Here is an 18,527-nt window from a genome sequence, read left to right as displayed (position 1 = left end):
CTGTCCGAGAGATTATTACTACGAGCAATTTGGTATACTTGCCAAAGAGCTAACACGTCTTTAAAACTATGATATTTTCATAAATACAAGAAATTTTAAAGATAATTTTTACGAAAATGTTATTGAAATCACAAAACAACACGACGCATCAAATGATCTTTGTAATAGATTTTTTTAAGTTAAATTTATCTTTTGTGTGAATAAATTTCTATTATATGTTATCAAATCCTTTTGGAAAATACATGATTAGTATTTGATTAAAAATTAGATATATGTTAATTTGTACAATGACTCATAATATTTATTTCCATTTGCCTATGTTCCTGATAAGATTGCAATTAGGCTAAAAATAAATATGGTCCAATTTATTTTACCTTGCAATGTATGTGAGCGGATGAAATGGAAATCTAAGTTAATTAGTTGGGTGGATGGAAAATAATTAAAGAATAAGGAAATAGTTTGAAATTAAATTAAAGAAAAATAGAACAAAAGCAATTTTTTATATTTAGAAGTTTCTTTTTTTACTTTCTCTTTAACCAAAAAAAATATATCATTCTTATTTTTACATAAAAAAAACTATCATTCTTTTTGTTTTAGGAAAAAAAAATATGACTTACTAATAAATAGGAATGATCACCAACTCACTTTAGAAAGTAAATTAAGCCATAATAATCATAAATGTGTTTATGCATCACAGCTCATAAATGTAAAACAAGAATACATATAGCAGAGAGCAACAAACATGGCTCCCTCTGCAGGATATAAACAAAAAAACGCCTAACCCCTTAAACCATATGAAGGAAATAAGAGGCACTAGTAAGTAGTAACCCACCACCAAGCCTTCATATAATCACTCTCCAACTTTACTTTTTAACAGCACCAAGCCCACACAAAAATTAGAGACCTGTACACTTGAAAATTGGCATCACCACAGCTGCACATATATAATTCCAATTTGGTTCCTAACCAGCTTCCTTCTGCGCACGTGTGAACATCTGATAAAAGTAAAACTAATACATCCAAGGAGAAGCTAACAGTAACACATAACATCTGAAAAATTTGCCACACACGTATTATAATTTACTTGATAAACTTGTTGCTTCCCTCTGTTTGCTTCCCAAAACATCTCTGACATTTACATATATTGATCATTATAAGCAGACCCGAACACCCACAATATCATCCTCTGTCAAATATTTCCTTTACTAATTAATTATCTAAATTAATCTAATAATCGCCAACAATCTCCACCATGGTCCAGTCCACTGAAACAAGAATGTTCAGAGGCTTCACATTGCCTTCAACGAAGCAGGTGTACGTGATCAATGAATGCCATCTTGATAATGATAATTCAATTACTGAAGAAAGGGTTGGCGGGAAGGTATGAACCAACACATGGTTAAATTATTCAACATGCCTTTTTATTAACCAGAAAACTATATATATATATATATATATATATATATATAAGCAACTGCGGTTGAATCTAAGACTTCCTACAAACCCTAAGCAATGTAAAGAAAAACTAAAAATATAAACAAATTTAATGAAATTCACAGTTTGTTTAGTAGAAGATATAGCTTGTTATCAACCCTAAAAGACCAAATTTGGAGCTCGTGGCCTTCTTCGAACTCATTGATAAATACGATCCTATTCCAATTTGTTACGAGGTTATAGGTGTCAGTCCTTTGCATGCTCCACTTCTTCAATGCTAAACTAAATTCTCTCAGACATGGGTCTAACACAGTCACTTCGAGACCAACCAGCCGTCCTTTTCCATTGCTTCCATTTCTTTCATCCAATTTTTCAATCTCGTGTGAGAAATTCACACATAATCTCATTCATGGGCATCGAGAGACGATTGTTGTTCGGCCTCACATCTGAACAGAAGAGTCTCTTGTGCATCAAATATTTAAGATCATGACCACTCAACTCAGTGACTCGATTCTTGAATTGTACAGGCAAATCTGGTGATGGTCCGCTATGTTCCAAGATTATCCTTCTTGGCAAATCTGATGATGTTCCACTATGTCCCAAGACTATCCTTCTGGACAAATCTGGTGATGGTCCGTTCTGTACCAAGATTATTTTTCTTGGTTTTTTAATCATTGCGGGCATGATTCTTTCCTCTTTAGGCCTCTCCTCAATTTGTCTGAAAGTACATACACAAGAGAATCATATATTTAATACATCAAGAATAACATTTAATTAAATGACATAAATGGGAGCCCAGGCCCCACAGGTACGCACCTTTTTTTGGCCACCCTCTTGTCAGTCTTGTTTGTATTTGGCTTCGATTCAGCCCTCGAGAGTAGTTTGCTGAAATTCTTTAATTGAATCAACTGTTCTTCGCTATATAAGTGGGGCGCATCTTGTGATATTGCCAAATGCAAAATGGAAGGCTTAAAGGGTTTGCAAGACATCTTCTCAAGCGACTTCCAATCTGTAACGCTTGCCACCAATTCCTTTAAAGTTTTCAAGTCCCTCATGGTGGTCAAAGGAATAAAGCTTAAGAGTTGAAAACACAAATGAAAGAGGAAATCGCTGTGAGACGATTGAACAAATTTTTTGCGGTAAAAGTTGGGAAGAGTGGTGAGGGTTTTAAAGAGAAGAAAATTTTCCCGCTAAAAATAACTTTAAAATAATTTGGTTTGCGTATCAGAGATAAATCTTCTATAAAAAAAGATTATTATACAAAGATAAAACTGTTTCAAAATATCAATCACATAAATTTGACTTGACAATAATTTATTTAGCGATAGATAGTTTTAGATTCTAATATTTACTTCAACTTAATTCTGATATCTTTTTTTGTAACTTTAAAAAAAAATCGATCGCTTTATCTGTAATGTGTACGTCGTGTAGGTCTTCGGTATGATTGATGAAACTGAAACCGTGAAAAATCCATTTATCTAGTTCATCTACGTAAAATCCAATTTAAATCTTCTTTTAGAATAAATACTTAGATCAGATCCAATTGATCTTATAATTAATCAATAACGATTTATCTTATCTTATCTTCAAATCAAATGGACTATTTAATGAACACTTTATGGATAAAAAAATAGGATAAAATGATTTTTTGACAGAATATTTTTTAAAAAATTATTAAAATTTCTTGAATAGTTTCTTAAAAATTAATTTTATGACTCATATATTCTAGCATTTAATTAATTTATTACTCACTAATCAGGGTTGCAGGTCTACTATGAGGTTTGAATAAAAGAAAAAAAGGTTTACATGCAAGGAGGTTTATAATAAGAGATAACTTAGGATTATCTTGGAAACAAGAGAAGAAATTTAACCCTAATCACAATCTTTCTGTAAAACTAATACTATCAGTTTCAATGGAGTAGAGAGTTTAATTAATCTTAAAAATATGCTAACAAAATGTTTAAATAATATATTTATACTCTATTAATAATCTTAAAGTAGATTTAATACTCAATAACTAATCTAATAATTAAAAGACTTAATAATAATAATATATTTTAATATTATAGGAGAGTGATTCAATTAGGTACAATTCTTAGTTCACATTAATCTTACAAGAGTCACATTAATTGTAATACTTATATTATCATATATTTTCAACGAATCCAACTTATAAGCATTATCATTTATTTTTCTAGAACTTAAAAAGGTACATCTCTTCTTTGGTTGTAACTTGGGTTTTTTTGTTAAAACCTCACAACCATATCTTGCAAGGGGATACCGACCGAAGGAAAAAAAAGAAACAAAATAGAAAACCATAGAAAGTAAAGAAAAAAGAAATAAAATAGAAAGACCATTGAAAGCAAAACAAAATTGTGATATCAACAAAATGAATATCTGTACACTTGGCCAAAGGTGGCGGCAAGTAATCCTCCTATGCCTACTTAATTCACAGCTAATGATGAAATACAGAGCATCAACGAACGTGATCGACTGTGGCCCGTACGATCTGATGACCATGGAATGGAACAATCAACGCTGCACTTCCAACTACTTCACCTAACGCTTGTCCAGCCATCCGATTCTGACCAATTCGCCGGCGTCTGATCGGTGAGCAGCCGCCGAAACCGATTCTCCGGCGAACACGAGGACCCGAATTCCGCCATACGCCACTCATCAGAATCAGGGGAAGACGGAAGCCACGTCGTTACGGTGGAAGCCCAGTGAGTTAAATCAAAGTGTGTCCTCGGTGACGGAGACGGTAACGGCAACGGCTCATTAACTTTGTGAAAAGAAACCGTTTCATTGTTAACGAAAGGGTGATGCAAAAGCATCTCAGCGCTCCACCTCTTCATTGGATCCTTAACGAAACATTTCAAAAGAAAATCTTTTCCCTCTTCTGATAACTCTTCTGGAATCTTGGGCAATTCTTCTCCCACCCCAATTCGAATCAACAACGACCATATATTCGACCCGCGAACATCCCACGCGGGTTTTCCGGTCAGCATCTCCACGACTGCGCAGCCCAAAGCCCAAATATCCGCCGGCGACTCGTACTCATTGTCGTTCACAGATTCCGGCGACATAAACAACGGCGTCCCCCTGCACTCAAACGTCCCCTGTTTCTCCCCTTTCTCCTTCGCGAGCCCAAAATCGGCGATCTTAACATCCCCATTCTCAAAAACGAGAATGTTTTGAAGCTTCACATCGCAGTGAACATAACCGTTGTCGTGAATATGTTTTAGACCTTCGACGATCGACCTCGTACACCTCCGAACGTAAGACTCCGGAAGCCTCCCGCCGTGTCTTTTGACCTGATCGGCGAGAGAACCACCGGCGGCGTATTCGAGGAAAATGTTCTAATACTCTTCTCCGTTTTCAACAGTGTGATCATGGCCGAAACATTTGATGACATAAGGGGAAGCTCCAAGGCAATCGAGTATCTCCTTCTCGTTTTTCAGCATAGACGAGGAGTGAACATCGGAGGATTTGACGGCGGTGGGAGAAGGAAAATGAATGGAAGTATTTGTGGGTATGGCTATGTTGACGGTGGCGAAGCTGCCAGTGCCGAGAGAGTCTCCGCGAACCCAAATCATGGTTATGAACAGTGTATGTGTGTGTTCTCTGTTTTGGAGGAGAAAGAAAACAAAAGAAGGAAAGGGTGTGTGTGTTTAATTCAAGTACTAGCTATAAGCGTGGGCGCCGAACTGAATTTGGCGGCAAGGAATATTTGAAGCACGTGATAATTAAGGACATTTTCCGCGAAGGACCCTTTTTCCTCTATGCCCCTCAACGTCTTTATTACTTTGTTTTCTTATTGGGATGGGAAAGTTCTCAATCTCAACGGGATTTTATATACAAAAATTTACAGATATATCATCCTAACTAACTTATCAATTTCACTGCGCTTTGAAAGGTCATACCAATGATATAAAAGACTCTTTTTTTTTAATAATATTTTCGGCAATGTTATTTATTTTTATATATATATATATATTTTTAAATATTGTACTTATCTTTTATATTAAAATTTTAAGAATAGTATTAGATAAGATATACAGTTTTTATATGATTACTTTTTATTTATATCTTTTTTTTTATCAATTCTTTTATTTTTTATCTTTTTCAATTATCTTATTTTAAAAAATTGTAATTATTTTTATCTTAATTTTTTTAAGAATAATAAGTTGGATAAATTATTTAATAACCTTATCAAATATTAGATAAGATATCAAGTTTTTGGTATGATTTTTTTTATTTATGTTTTTTATCAAATCTATTTTATATTTTCTCAGCTATCTTTAAAATATTGTACTTTTTTTTATCTTAAATTTGTAAGATTAATAAGTCGGATAAATAATTCGATAAAGTTAGCAAATATTAGATAAGATATACAATTTTTTATATGATAACTTTTTGTTTATATCTTTTTTTTTATCAAATATTTTATTTTTATCTTTTTCAATTACCTTATTTTAAAATATTGTACTTATTTTTTATCTTAAGTTTTAAAGAATAATAAGTAGGATATAAATAATTCGATAAATATTGTACTTTTTGCTAAGTGGTCAGCACATCTATTGCCTCGTGGTAAATATGGTGGAAGTTCATAGTACATTTGGTACCCAACCTATGAATTACTTGTACTCTTCTGCTTATCAAAACAATTACTTGTTCTCTTCTATGGCATGGACAAAACCAGCACAGTGGAGGAAACTTCTTGGAGCAAGCATTCTTTTTCAGTTGAAATGCTATACCTAAGAATTTGGTGAAGCAAATTTTTACTACGTTTAAAATAGACTTTTTCCATTCTAACAAAAAAAATTACTTTTCTCTTTATTTTCATATTTCATTTTCTTATTTATTTATTTTTCTCTGCACTCAGACGAAAACTATATAAACTATATGTAATATTGTTTGAACAAAAAAGTATACTCTGAGTTTATTCCATCCAAAAAAATTATATTTTACTTATATAATCTTATGGCTTAACTTAATGTTGAAATAAATAAATTAAAATAATTCTGGTTTGTTTCAAAATATTTATCATGCGTTCCTATTTTTTTACTTTTAGAAAAAAAAGTATTTATTTATTATTTTAAGAGTTTAAAATGATGTCAACTATTATTGTTTTAACTATACCTTTTATCTTCACTTTATTTTTTTATATACATAATTCTCAAATACTTTACATATCTGTCATAAATAAGAAAAAATAATATTGAAGAATTTATTATGAAGTTAAAAATAATTTTAATATAAATATAAAAAATCACAGTCCTTAATATGTTGTAACTATCTTTAAAAAATATTAATTATTATTATAAAATATATTTATTTATTAATATCTCACTTAAAAAATTTAACACCCCTCCACCTCACACGCATGAAATGGAGAGAAGGGGTCTTAACTTTTTTTAACAAAAGTTTAGATTTTCTTCAAATTAGTTTTGATATTTTTATGTCTTTTATTATGTATTTAATTCATATAGATAAATGACTGTTTTATTTAATTATACAGCATGTTTTTTATTTTATTATTTTGTTCTTGTATCTTTATTCCGAAAGAGAGTGCAAAGCCAAATGAAAGAAGACAGAAAATAAGTGTTTTCGACACCGCTTACTGAAGAAATTTGTTTTCGAGCAAATGCCACTCAGTAGACTAAGGGGGTGTATTGGATTAAGATTTCAAAGGATTTTAAAAGATTTTTTTATGATTAAAAAGTCTTGTGGTATTCAATCAAGACTTTTATAAAATATAAACAAATCTTGTGGTATTCAATTAAGACAATAAAGATTTTTTTTTCAGGACAACAAAATCTATTGGTATTCAATTGAGATTTCTTAACACTTTTAAAATGTCTTTTGGTATTCAAAAGTAAATAGATTTTGATGGATTCTTTTGTGGAATGGATTTTGAGAGACTTTTTAGTTAGAAATACACATAAAATACTCCTCCAACAATCTCACCCAAACCCTTGAGACTTTTCATAATCTTCCAAAGACTTTTTCTTCTCCTGCCGAACAAGACACAAACCACTACCAGGTTCATTCTCTTACAACTTTTCAATCAATTTTACCTATTTTTTTAATGGCAATCGATAGTCAATATTGTTCATACTATATGTATATTACGCAAATCAAAAGAAAAGGGTGCTGTATATGCTTCAAGATTTCGTATTCATATTGTTTTCAACGTCCAGGCAATGAATATGCATCAAAAGAATGACAATTGATATGCATCAAGATTTCATATTGCTTTTTTTTTAGTACTGTATATGCAAATCAAAATAAAAAACTCTTTTTTTTTTCTGTTTCTTCAACTTGTTTTTTTACAACGTCCATTATTATTATTATTATTTTCTTGTGTTATTATTAAAATGTTAATTATTAATGTGTTATTATTATTTTTTTGACAGCGTGTTATTATTATTATTATTGTGTTAATAATTTTTAAATTGTTATTGTGTTATTATTATTGTTATTTTGTTAATAGTTTTTTTTTAAAATGATTTTATGATATGAGTATTATTTTTATGGAAAATGCTAACATGTGCCCTTAAGACACTTGTTAGTGTATTATGTATAGAAATTTTGTATTGAAAGTTGTGCAATTTACTTTTTTAAAAGTCAAAAATTGTTGTTTTTAAGACATAGTTACTATTGGAAGTATCCTTAACATGTGCCCTAAGTGCGCATGTTAGCATGACCCTTATTTTATTATTAGGTAGTTTTTTATTGGTTTTTCTATTGAATTGTATATTATTCGGGATATAGTCACTATACTTTTGACAATTAGGAAACAATAACTATTTTTGTAAATTATAATATTTGTAGTATATTAACAATGATTTTTTTTTTAGTCCCACCCAAGTCACAGCAAACTTCGAGGAAAAAGTATGGTTGATTATGAGTATTTGAAGATCGTTGTTAGGGGTGGAGTTTCTAACGGGAATAATTCTATATCAGTCGATCCAGATGATACTGATGCAACAACTTTTGAGCCAGAAAATAGAACTGTTGGGATAGAAGAATTTTCATATGATCCTAATAGTGATACATTCATAACACCAAATAACTATGAACCAGCATATCAGCCTCCATCACCAAACCAACCAAGTCCACCATCCCACCCCCCTTTAGATTCAGAGGTTCCCATAGAAAAACAAAACTGTCACAAGCGAAGGAGATCCGAGTATGGAGGGAGTTCAAGCGCTGTTGGGATCAACAATCAAGGCAACGTTCTGGAAAATCTTTCTGTTGGCATTGGGACTATTGCTGTGAATTTTGAAAAAATATCCAACATGATGGAGAAAAGAGAAAAAGATAGAGATAGAGATAGAGAGCTCGAGGGTATTATTTGGGATGTTATAAAAGAAATTCCAAATTTGGATGACATAACGCGTTTCAAGACAGCTGAATTGTTAAATACTAAAGCAAAAAAGGATTTTTTCTTGAAGATGTCACCGGAAGAACGCTCATCTTGGATAAACTTTAAGTTAGGGAATAATTAATATTTTGATCATCTATTATTAACATATTATTTTAAACATCGTGAGTTTGTTGAACTATATCTTTTGAGTCTCTATTTTGGTTGAAGTATTTGGTTTGTTTTTTGGTCGAACTATTATGGTTGTATTTTGGTTGAAATATTTGGTTTGTTTTTTGGTCGAACTATTATGGTTGAAGTATTTAGGTTATATATTTTGTGAAATTGTTGTGGTTAAACTTTAGTTATATTTATTTTATATATGAATTTGTATTAACTTTGATATTAACTTTGATATTGACTTATAACCATGACCATGACATAAAGAACGAAGAAATGGATGGAGATATATATAATGAAGATACAAATGATGAAGATATAGATGACGAGGAAACAAATGAAGAATTTTATGAAGCCACATACACATATGTGATGGCAATTTATGCTTTAATAGATATATTAAATCAGTTTTTGAATATGATGCGTGGTGAACATATTGAACGTCCATTAACTCGACGACAAATTACTAGTCGGGGATATGACTATATACACAAAGCATTAAACGATGATCCTGCAATCTTTCGACAAGTATATAGGATGTATCCTGATGTATTTCGAAAGTTGTGCACGATTATAAGAGAAAAAACACCTTTGGAGGATACAAGATTTATTTGTGTTGAAGAAATGCTTGCATCATTCCTACAGATTGTCGGCCAGAACACTCGATATTGTGTAATCTGCAATACATTTGGCCGATCACAATTTGCTACAAGTGAAAATTTTCACAAGATTTTGAAAGCTCTGAACTCATTAGCACCTGATTTAATGGTTAGACCAGGCTCAACTGTGCCTGCAAAAATAAGGGAAAGCACAAAGTTTTATCCTTATTTTAAGGTATGTGATCATTATCTAATTATAACAAAATTATAATTATAATTATGATTATTATAATAATATTTATGATTATTGATACACACACTTTAGGATTGCATTGGAGCTATTGATGGTACACATATTCCCGCATCAGTAAAAGGACGAGATGTAAGCAGTTATCGTGATCGTCATGGAAATATATCACAAAATGTATTAGCTGCTTGTAACTTTGATTTGGAATTCATGTACGTTCTTAGCGGGTGGGAGGGTTCAGCACATGATTCCAAGGTGTTAAGTGATGCTTTGGCAAGGAAGAATGAACTTAAAGTGCCCCAAGGTAAGTATTATCTGGTGGATTGTGGATTTCCTAATCGACGCAAATTTTTAGCCCCATATCGAGGTGTACGATATCATCTACAAGATTTTGCAGGTCACGGTAATGACCCTGAAAATGAAAAGGAATTATTTAATCTTCGGCATGCATCCTTAAGGAATGTGATTGAGAGGATATTTGGTATTTTTAAATCGCGGTTCACAATTTTTAAGTTAGCACCTCTATTTCTATTTAAAACACAAGCAGAGCTTGTGTTGGCATGTGCAGCACTTCATAATTTTCTTCGCAAAGAATGTCGTTCTGATGAATTTCCAGTGGAACCTACTGACGAGTCTTCATCTTCATCTTCAGTGTTACCAAATTACGAAGACAATGATCATGAACCCATTGTTCAAACACAAGAGCAGGAACGAGAAGATGCTAATATATGGAGGACTAATATAGGTTCAGATATGTGGAGAAATGCTAATAATTAGGCGAACATGAAGTGAGAATCACTTTGTTATTATTTTTTTAGGCAATAATGACTTTGTTATTAAAAGGTTTAAAATTTCTATCGTTTTTATTTTCTTTATTCAAACATTATAATTTATTTATCATCTTTTTCATTCACTTTTGTAACTTCCGTTATTTTTTTGTTTAAAATGTATTAATCTTTCAAAATCTTAAAAATCCATAAAGTACTTTGAAATCTTAAAAATCTGTGTTAGAAATCCATTAAAATCTTGGGTTAAGAATCCTGATTGTAAAAAGTCTTTTAAAAAAAATCTTTTAAAATCCCACAAAATCAATACAATCCCACATAATCTTTTAAAATCTTCAAGATTGTTTTTGTCAAAATATTCTCTCAAAATCCCAATCCAATACACCCCCATGAAGAAAAGAAAAGTTTAATTTTGATATGATATTGATACAAATATTTTTACACAATCGACTAACTAAAAATCATCCTAGATATGACTTCAAATAATTACTACAAAATTCAACAACCTTCCCATACATAACAATTGGAGGTTTTTTTGTACCAAAACACTTTTACCCTGTCAATACACGCTAACTACATTCAAAAACAAAAAGGAAAAGTAATAGCCACATAAAAACAAAGGAAAGGAGTAAATAATTTATTTTAACAAATAAGTAAATAATTCAATTAAATATGAGTGTTCTAATAATGATACTCAATTTCTCAAACAATTCTATGCTACCAGATGAAGAGATTCAACACATTTTAAAGTTGAGAAGGTAGCACAGGGCTGTGTAACTGCCTGCAGTTTTGAAAGTAATTGCAAGAGTGATCCCTATCTGTTCCATTCATTGTCTGCTCCATATCTGGAGTTGGTATTATTCACTTGACTATATACCTCTGGCTTTATGGAGTTTCCAAAGGCATTCCAACCTAGAAGGTATGGCATGATATACTGCACAGAAAAGAAGCATAAGTACAATCAAAATGAGCAAAATATAAATCAAGTTGAGTTCACAAAGGAAAATTGGATTCACTAAAAGAACAAAAAATCTTGTAGAGCAACCTGTTTTTAAATGCTATATCTCTTTACATTCCAAATTACAAATTGTTTGTCTTACAGAAAAGCAAAAATTCTATAAACCTTGAAGATTTCATGATAAGTAATTTGCCTTGACAAGTAATCTTCTTGACTAGAAAATTGAACTACTATTACAGAAAGAACTTTACAGCATGAGAAAGTTTGATATCTTCTTCTGTGTTATGGAAAAGGACTCAGATCTAAAGTGAGTTTGTCTTTAACGTAAGCAAGTAAGGCTGCATCTACCCTCGAATTTTAGTGGGTTAAGATACAATACACTTTAAATTAAATCATGCATATACACTCTCACAGCCTTATCTTGCTGCTACTATACATATTCCGATTGCATTATCAGAGTCATGGCAATGAATATTCAACCATTAGAGGAGGAGGAGAGAAAGAGAGATCATACATTGAAAAGCACCCTTAAAACTGCTAGCTCTGCCCTTGTAACAGGGAGAGAGATGTTTTTCTGAATTCCCTCCATGTTCACAGGCTTCTTTTGAACGCCTTTGAAAATTCACACAACAAAGTCAGAACTTTTTATTGGTAGGAAAATTGAATCATTTTATTGAAAACCAGCACTGTCACAAGTTGTGATACAAGCTGGCTGCAACAAATTACAAATGTATAAAGTGAAAAAAAAAAAAAACCAATACAAATAAGATCTAAGCTTTAATCAAAAGCAAGTAAAACTCCAAGAATTTACTCCATTCTCCATTCAGCTAAAACGTCACCAATGTAGCTCCACAAACAACATATGTGCCATAAATTATATACTGTAGCTACAGTGCCAAAGAAACAAAATGCCATAACTCTGCATGATACCGTCATCAATTATTTGCATCATATCACACTTTTTTATTATCTTGAAAAAATACTGGTCTGTTTATGTGGCATTTCAAAATATATGGACCGAATACTTTCCCCACCACCATTTATCTGTGTCCAAAACCACCTACACCCCATCTGTTCGATGAAAAAGCTCTAAACACTTACAATAGCACACCAATTCCAAACAGCTGTGAACTTTCCAGAAACACCCTTAGAGAAAATTTCATCATCAGACGTGTTTTTAATAACAAAATAAAAGCAGAAACTTCACCCTCCACACACTGCACACTCCAATACCAAAAAATACGATACCTCCTTCACTGTTCCTTTTACACCCAATCTCACCAATTACTTTTTCTGTGGTCTTAACTCTGAATCCCTACATCCACCCAGAAAGAGGATATGTCAGACTCCCCCTTAAATTGTTCCACTGCCTCTACCAGCTTTAAAATTTATGACATTTAATATTTTTCCTTTATATTGCAGGTATTGGCATAAAAATGGGTAAGCTAAGTTATTACATATCACTGTTAAAATATTGCATCACTAAGCAATCTATTTGCAGTTTACACCAAATAGAGACTTGTGAACTGAATTAAACCGGAGGCAGAGAGTATCCTAACAACCTCAAGATGGCAGGAAAGTAAAATCAAATTGATAAAATAACAGCAAAAACAGTTTAAGAATAAAGAGAATTACTTAAGCTAAATAAGTGGCCAGTAGCATCCAGAAGTGGCTCCACCTTCAAAACTTTTCTAACTTCAGTTTCATTGCTGCATAACAAGACAATTTCCAAAATGACTTAAAAGGATGAAATAATAGCAGCCATTACTTATGGCATAACATACACACATTCCAAAAAAACTCAAGTACAGTGGATACTGATTTAGTTAATTCACGTGAATCAACATATATGGTCAAATTACATGTTTCATTTATTTCATGGTTTGAAGACAATCAGATACCCTTCTCTTGTAAAAAGGAAATCCAATTTGTATCACAAGCAATAATCATAAAATTTGTCAATATGTTGGATTGTTCATTACAATTACTAGAAGATACAACACAGAAACTACCTTTTCAACTTAACAGTCTCATGAGAAAATTCCCAAGAATCCCTTGCACCAAGGGTAATTAGAGTTCCCATTTCACTCACTGATAGTGAGAATATCTGCATTCAAGCAAAGTGGACAATTACCTCACGTTTTAAACTATAAGACTATGTTCAACAGAATCATAAATTCCAATGAAATCACATTGTTTTTCTTTTTGGTTCAAGGGAGGTCCCATCACTGATGGGCCTTGGGGGAAGCCCACAAGAGGTCCCATGAGGAGAAGGGGAGAAAGAAATGGAGGCATAGTGCATTGCAAGGTTTGAAATTGAAACTGCACACTACTTGCATATCTCATAGCTGATAGCTATACCCACTAAGGAACAGTGAAATCATATCTTTATTTTTCTCAAAGAAGGGGGAAAGAATCATTCAGTTGAGTTGGGAATGAGCACATACAGAAGCATGAACGCAATGGACAATGATATTCTGATGAGTTACTACTTGTTAGTCATAGGATGAGAAAATAAATCATTCATAAAATCTACTATAACTACTTGATAATGTTTGCTCTGAGGCTCATTCAGAAACTACAACAACAAAAACCTTATCCTACTAGGTGAGATTGCCTACATGTCTAACCCAAGGCTCATTCAAAAACAAAGATTAAATTTCCTTAATTTCATACATAAACAAAATCATAAACACACAGACCTGCACAAATAAAATTTCAGTTTTACAGAATGACCTTGTCTTGAATTCTTTCAAATCAAAGTCAGGCCTATTCTAAATTAAATCTAACCACTGTGTGGATTTCTCTCAAAACATTCATTTTTTTTTTTCACACCACCACTAATTTTTTACATAAAAAAACTTAACCATTAGCATCATGCATTAAACTACTCAAAACATATGTTTCCCCAAACTCCAAAGTGAAAAAAACACAGCTGGCAGACCAGGGTAGCCTCTCAACTCTAAACAATCACTAAAACCTATTGCATTTGTGTAATTGGGTAGCAAAAATAAAGGAATTTTAACCACCTAGCCAAAACCCCTAAAGTATAACGAATAAGTTCGTATTTTACAAGAAATCTCAAGTTATTAAGTGTAACACTCCCAGTAGCCTTATCACGACATTAAAACCCCTAAAGGAATTTTAACCACCTAGCCAAAACCCCTAAACAATCATCAGCAGCCTTAACACGACATTAAAACCTCCTATCACAATTTCAATCCTGACAAAACTCTATCACATCCATCCAGGTGCTGTTGAAATCATCCCCCCAAATCACACCTCCAATTTCATCTATGGTAAGTTAAAATTAGCTTATATATAAATTAAAATGAGCTTGTAGAGAAGCTAATATGAGAGTGCTTCTACATATTAAATTATACATTTTTACTTGTTAGTTTTTGCTCTCGTTTGTGCTTGTGAGAAATTTATTCAAACGGGACCTAAGTATAGACTCCATAGAGGAAGCACAAGTTACCTGCTTTTGGTTCCAATCATATATGGGCTCATCAGCACCAACTGAGGGAGCAAACTGGAGCACAACATAACCTTCCTTGGACACTTTGAACGCCCCAGACTGCAAAACAAACACCAGAACCTTCCATAACTAAACATTCAATCTACAATTCCAACACAAAAACATCAGAAACTCATAACATACACTTTTCGATTCAAATTCCGGAGGTCTAGGAGTCACGGTGAGCACGCCCTTCCTCGTGTAAACGGAGTAACCCACGTACACCCTTTGCTGTGGCAATTCTGCAACTGAAAACACGAACATACCCATCATTCAAAATCGTAACTTATGAAAGAAAAATGTAGAATTTTGTTGTGAAGTTGAGAAACAAACCTGGAGGGCGTTGTGGCAGTGGTGGGAATGGCTTGGGTTGGACAAGGTTAGGGTGGTAGCATCTGACGGAGAGTGATGTTGAGAATGTGAATTTAGGCGTGAAAGACAAATTGCGGTTCAAAGGAATGTTGAACTTTGGAGGAACGAAAGTATGGGTTGGTAGTGAGAGATGCTTCAAGGTAATGGACTGAACCTGCGCCATCTTACACCTTGTCTTTCTGTTATTTGTGTTCTTTTTTATTTTCAAACGATAACATATATGGTTTGAAGGGATATGGTTCAAATTGATGGAATTTAGGCATTAAGGGAAGAATAAAATAAAAAATGAATTCTGAATTTGATATTAATTTAATATCCAATGTTAGATGTGATAGTACAAGATGTAAAATACTAATCTTTATTTAAATTAACACTAGATTGTAATGATATATAAGTGGGTAACAAAGTAATTATAAGAAAATGAGGAAATGGATAAATTAATTTTGAAATATTTAAATTATTGTAAGATGCAATTAAGATAAACTAGATATCCTAACAAATGTTATTCTAAGATGTTAATTTTTATGGGTGGAGATTTATTTATTTGAAGACTAAATCATTTTTAAATTTATTTTATTTAATATTTTTTTAGATATTAAATTTCATTAATTTAATGATAAAGTTTCCATATATTTTCAACTAATTTTTTTTTTATTTTACAACATTAAAATTACATATATTAAGATCACATATAATTTTCTTGAAAAGTAAGTTCCATTTTTTTAACTTTTATGGATTAAATAAAAAAAAATACACTTTCAACTAAATTACTTTTATTTATGTAATTACTTTTCTTAAAATTATAAAAAATTATACAAGATTTTTTAGAATCTAATTTTTATCCAAATATTTTTCTTAAAAAAATTGTACATTAGTAAATAGTAATTATTTAAGTTTTAACTTTTAACATGTTGAAAACCCCTACCCACTTAATCAAGTGGTACATGGTATGAATATTGGTCTTGACTTTGAGTATGAAAGGAAATAAATAATGTTAAAATAAAAATATTTATTTTATATGAGCTTACCATCACAAAGATTAATTCTCAGTTTCGGACGTGTCTCGACGAACACATAAGCTCGATTCAAAATTTTAACCAAACACGCTACACAGTCGCACACTCGTTCCTCGTTACCTGCATTCGATTTTCTTCTCTTCTTCACTCGCCATTGCAATTGATGCACTTTCGTGCCCTAACTCCAAACACCGATGTCGAAATCTCCTCCCTGTACCTACTGCGGCCGAGCCTCCTTCATCCGTGATGATATCTCCGGCGAGTTAATCTGCTCCTCGTGCGGCGGCGTCCAGCAATTCGACCAATTCGACGCCCAAATTGGCGGCATCGACGGTCCTCAGGGAACCTTCATCCATGTCGGCACCGCTGGTTCAGGTAGCCTCTACTCCTACCGCGAGAGAAAACTCTTCGCGGCGCAAAACCTAATCGACGAAGTAACCAACCAGTTAGGGTTATCTTCCAAGAGCGGCGACGTGAGAAGCATGATATCCACCATCACCGAGGGCGAGTTCGGACAGGGCGAGTGGTTCCACGTGCTCATCGGCGCGTGCGCGTATGTTGTCATGCGAAAAGAGGATCGACCCTTGCCCATGGCGGAAGTCGCCTCCGCGATAGGGTGTGATGTTTACGAAATCGGGAGAATGATTTTACGCGTTGTTGATTTTTTGAATCTGAGGCCTGATTTTCCTGAGTTTGATATTGTGCATTTGCTGGAACGGACGATTAGGAATTGTAACGGTTTTGCCTCTGTTGAGAGGGATTTGATTGAGAGGATGAGGAAGCAGGGGGTATTTTTGATTCAGTGTGCGGTGAAGTGGTATCTAAGCACCGGGCGGCGGCCAGTGCCGTTGGTGGTGGCGGTGTTGGTTTTCGTGGCAGAGTTGAATGGGGTTGGGGTGGGGATGGAAGAATTAGCTAAGGAGGTTCATGCTAAGGTTTCCACATGTAGGGCTAGGTATAAAGAGTTGCTTGAGACACTTGTGAAGGTTGCACAGGTGTTGCCTTGGGGGAAGGATGTTACCGTGAAGAACATTGTTAAGAATGCACCGATTGTGATTCAGTATATGGAGAGGAAGGCTATGTTGAAGCCTGGGAAGAAGAGGGAGGGTCTTGATCGGGCTGCGGTGGATTTGGAGGATGTGGTTGCTGAATGCTTGAGAAATGATGGTGAATTTGAATATGGGGTTGATGGCATGACTAAAAGGAAGGATTCACAGTATTTTTCGTTGGAGAGTAATGCTGGTAGAGTGGGTGGTGGGGATTCTGATGGGCTGCAGATTTCGCCTGAATGCTTGTCATTGCTGTATAAGAAGTTTTTGGATGAAAATTGTTGTATTGAGTCTCTGAGAGGGAGTGGGAATGCTCAGAAAAGGAGGGTTTTACGGTTTGATCTGCTAGAGTGTAGGGAGTGGTGGGATGGGAAATCTGAACTGAGCAAGAAGCTTCTGCTTAATCGTTTATTGGAGAAGGATGTTGGAGTGGATACCATGCCACCATCGTTTGTCAATGGTCAATTGAAATGTGAAATGAGGAGGGAAAGGATCAATGCTGCTAAGGTTCGAATAAAAAGAATTATGCATCCGTCAGATGCTGATCTGGGTGATGCTGAGATTCCTTGCCCTTTAGATAGCTCTTATCCTGAAAGAAGAAGGAAGAAGAGAAAAGGAATGGTAGTTGATGATGTTGATTGGGAAGACTTAATTATTGAAACCCTTGTTCTTCATCGAGTGAAAGAAGAGGAAATTGAGAAGGGACATTACAATACCTTACTGGATCTACATGTGTTTAACTCTGGCATTGTATGAGAGGTTTCAGGTATACAGGCATTTTGTGAGAAGTTTCAGATATACTACTACCCATTGACACTTTTGTCCCAGACAACCATCATATGCTAGAGCAGCAGATATTATCTTGCTGCAAATTTTTGTACTAGCAATTTTTATATATGGATTGGTAATGGAAATGACCTTTCTTTACTTCTTGATTTTATACAATTTTATATACATGTTATTTTGATGCTGTTTTCAAGAGATTGCTGTTTGAATCACAG

The 18,527-nt window shown here is 33.4% G+C and overlaps 4 protein-coding genes and 1 pseudogene across 5 annotated transcripts; 2 read left to right on the top strand and 3 right to left on the bottom strand.

The window, feature by feature from the left end:
• Positions 1–1,806: 1,806 nt before the first annotated feature.
• Positions 1,807–2,489, bottom strand: LOC114406605. Its single transcript, XM_028369363.1, has 2 exons — positions 2,251–2,489; positions 1,807–2,152 (listed from the first exon to the last, which is right to left on the bottom strand). The coding sequence occupies exons 1-2, from the start codon at positions 2,487–2,489 to the stop codon at positions 1,807–1,809; spliced, it is 585 nt and encodes a 194-aa protein (XP_028225164.1).
• A 1,301-nt stretch (positions 2,490–3,790) lies between these two features.
• On the bottom strand, positions 3,791–5,135 carry LOC114410826 (annotated as a pseudogene).
• A 3,894-nt stretch (positions 5,136–9,029) lies between these two features.
• On the top strand, positions 9,030–10,606 carry LOC114406596. The gene is made up of 3 exons (XM_028369351.1): positions 9,030–9,817; positions 9,908–10,133; positions 10,377–10,606. Exons 1-3 carry the CDS (start codon positions 9,260–9,262, stop codon positions 10,604–10,606), a joined length of 1,014 nt encoding a protein of 337 aa, XP_028225152.1. The 5' UTR covers positions 9,030–9,259.
• A 459-nt stretch (positions 10,607–11,065) lies between these two features.
• On the bottom strand, positions 11,066–15,672 carry LOC114410815 (single-stranded DNA-binding protein WHY1, chloroplastic-like). Of its 2 annotated transcripts, XM_028374738.1 has the most exons (7): positions 15,423–15,672; positions 15,234–15,337; positions 15,051–15,149; positions 13,585–13,679; positions 13,208–13,281; positions 12,087–12,184; positions 11,066–11,548 (listed from the first exon to the last, which is right to left on the bottom strand). In XM_028374738.1, the coding sequence occupies exons 1-7, from the start codon at positions 15,622–15,624 to the stop codon at positions 11,429–11,431; spliced, it is 792 nt and encodes a 263-aa protein (XP_028230539.1). In that variant the 5' UTR covers positions 15,625–15,672; the 3' UTR covers positions 11,066–11,428. The 2 variants fall into 2 exon arrangements, with proteins under 2 accessions (XP_028230539.1, XP_028230542.1); XM_028374741.1 differs by lacking the exons at positions 11,066–11,548; positions 12,087–12,184 and adding an exon at positions 12,208–12,887.
• Positions 15,673–16,498: 826 nt separating this feature from the next.
• On the top strand, positions 16,499–18,461 carry LOC114410807 (plant-specific TFIIB-related protein PTF2). The gene has a single exon (XM_028374731.1). It carries the CDS (start codon positions 16,672–16,674, stop codon positions 18,280–18,282), a length of 1,611 nt encoding a protein of 536 aa, XP_028230532.1. The 5' UTR covers positions 16,499–16,671; the 3' UTR covers positions 18,283–18,461.
• The last annotated feature ends 66 nt before the right edge of the window (positions 18,462–18,527 follow it).

The sequence above is a fragment of the Glycine soja genome, chromosome 1 (genome assembly GCF_004193775.1).
Source record: "Glycine soja cultivar W05 chromosome 1, ASM419377v2, whole genome shotgun sequence".
Lineage (NCBI taxonomy): Eukaryota > Viridiplantae > Streptophyta > Magnoliopsida > Fabales > Fabaceae > Glycine > Glycine soja.
The sequence above is the reverse complement of the archived record's forward strand: the minus strand, read 5'-3'. Positions and strand labels throughout refer to the sequence as shown.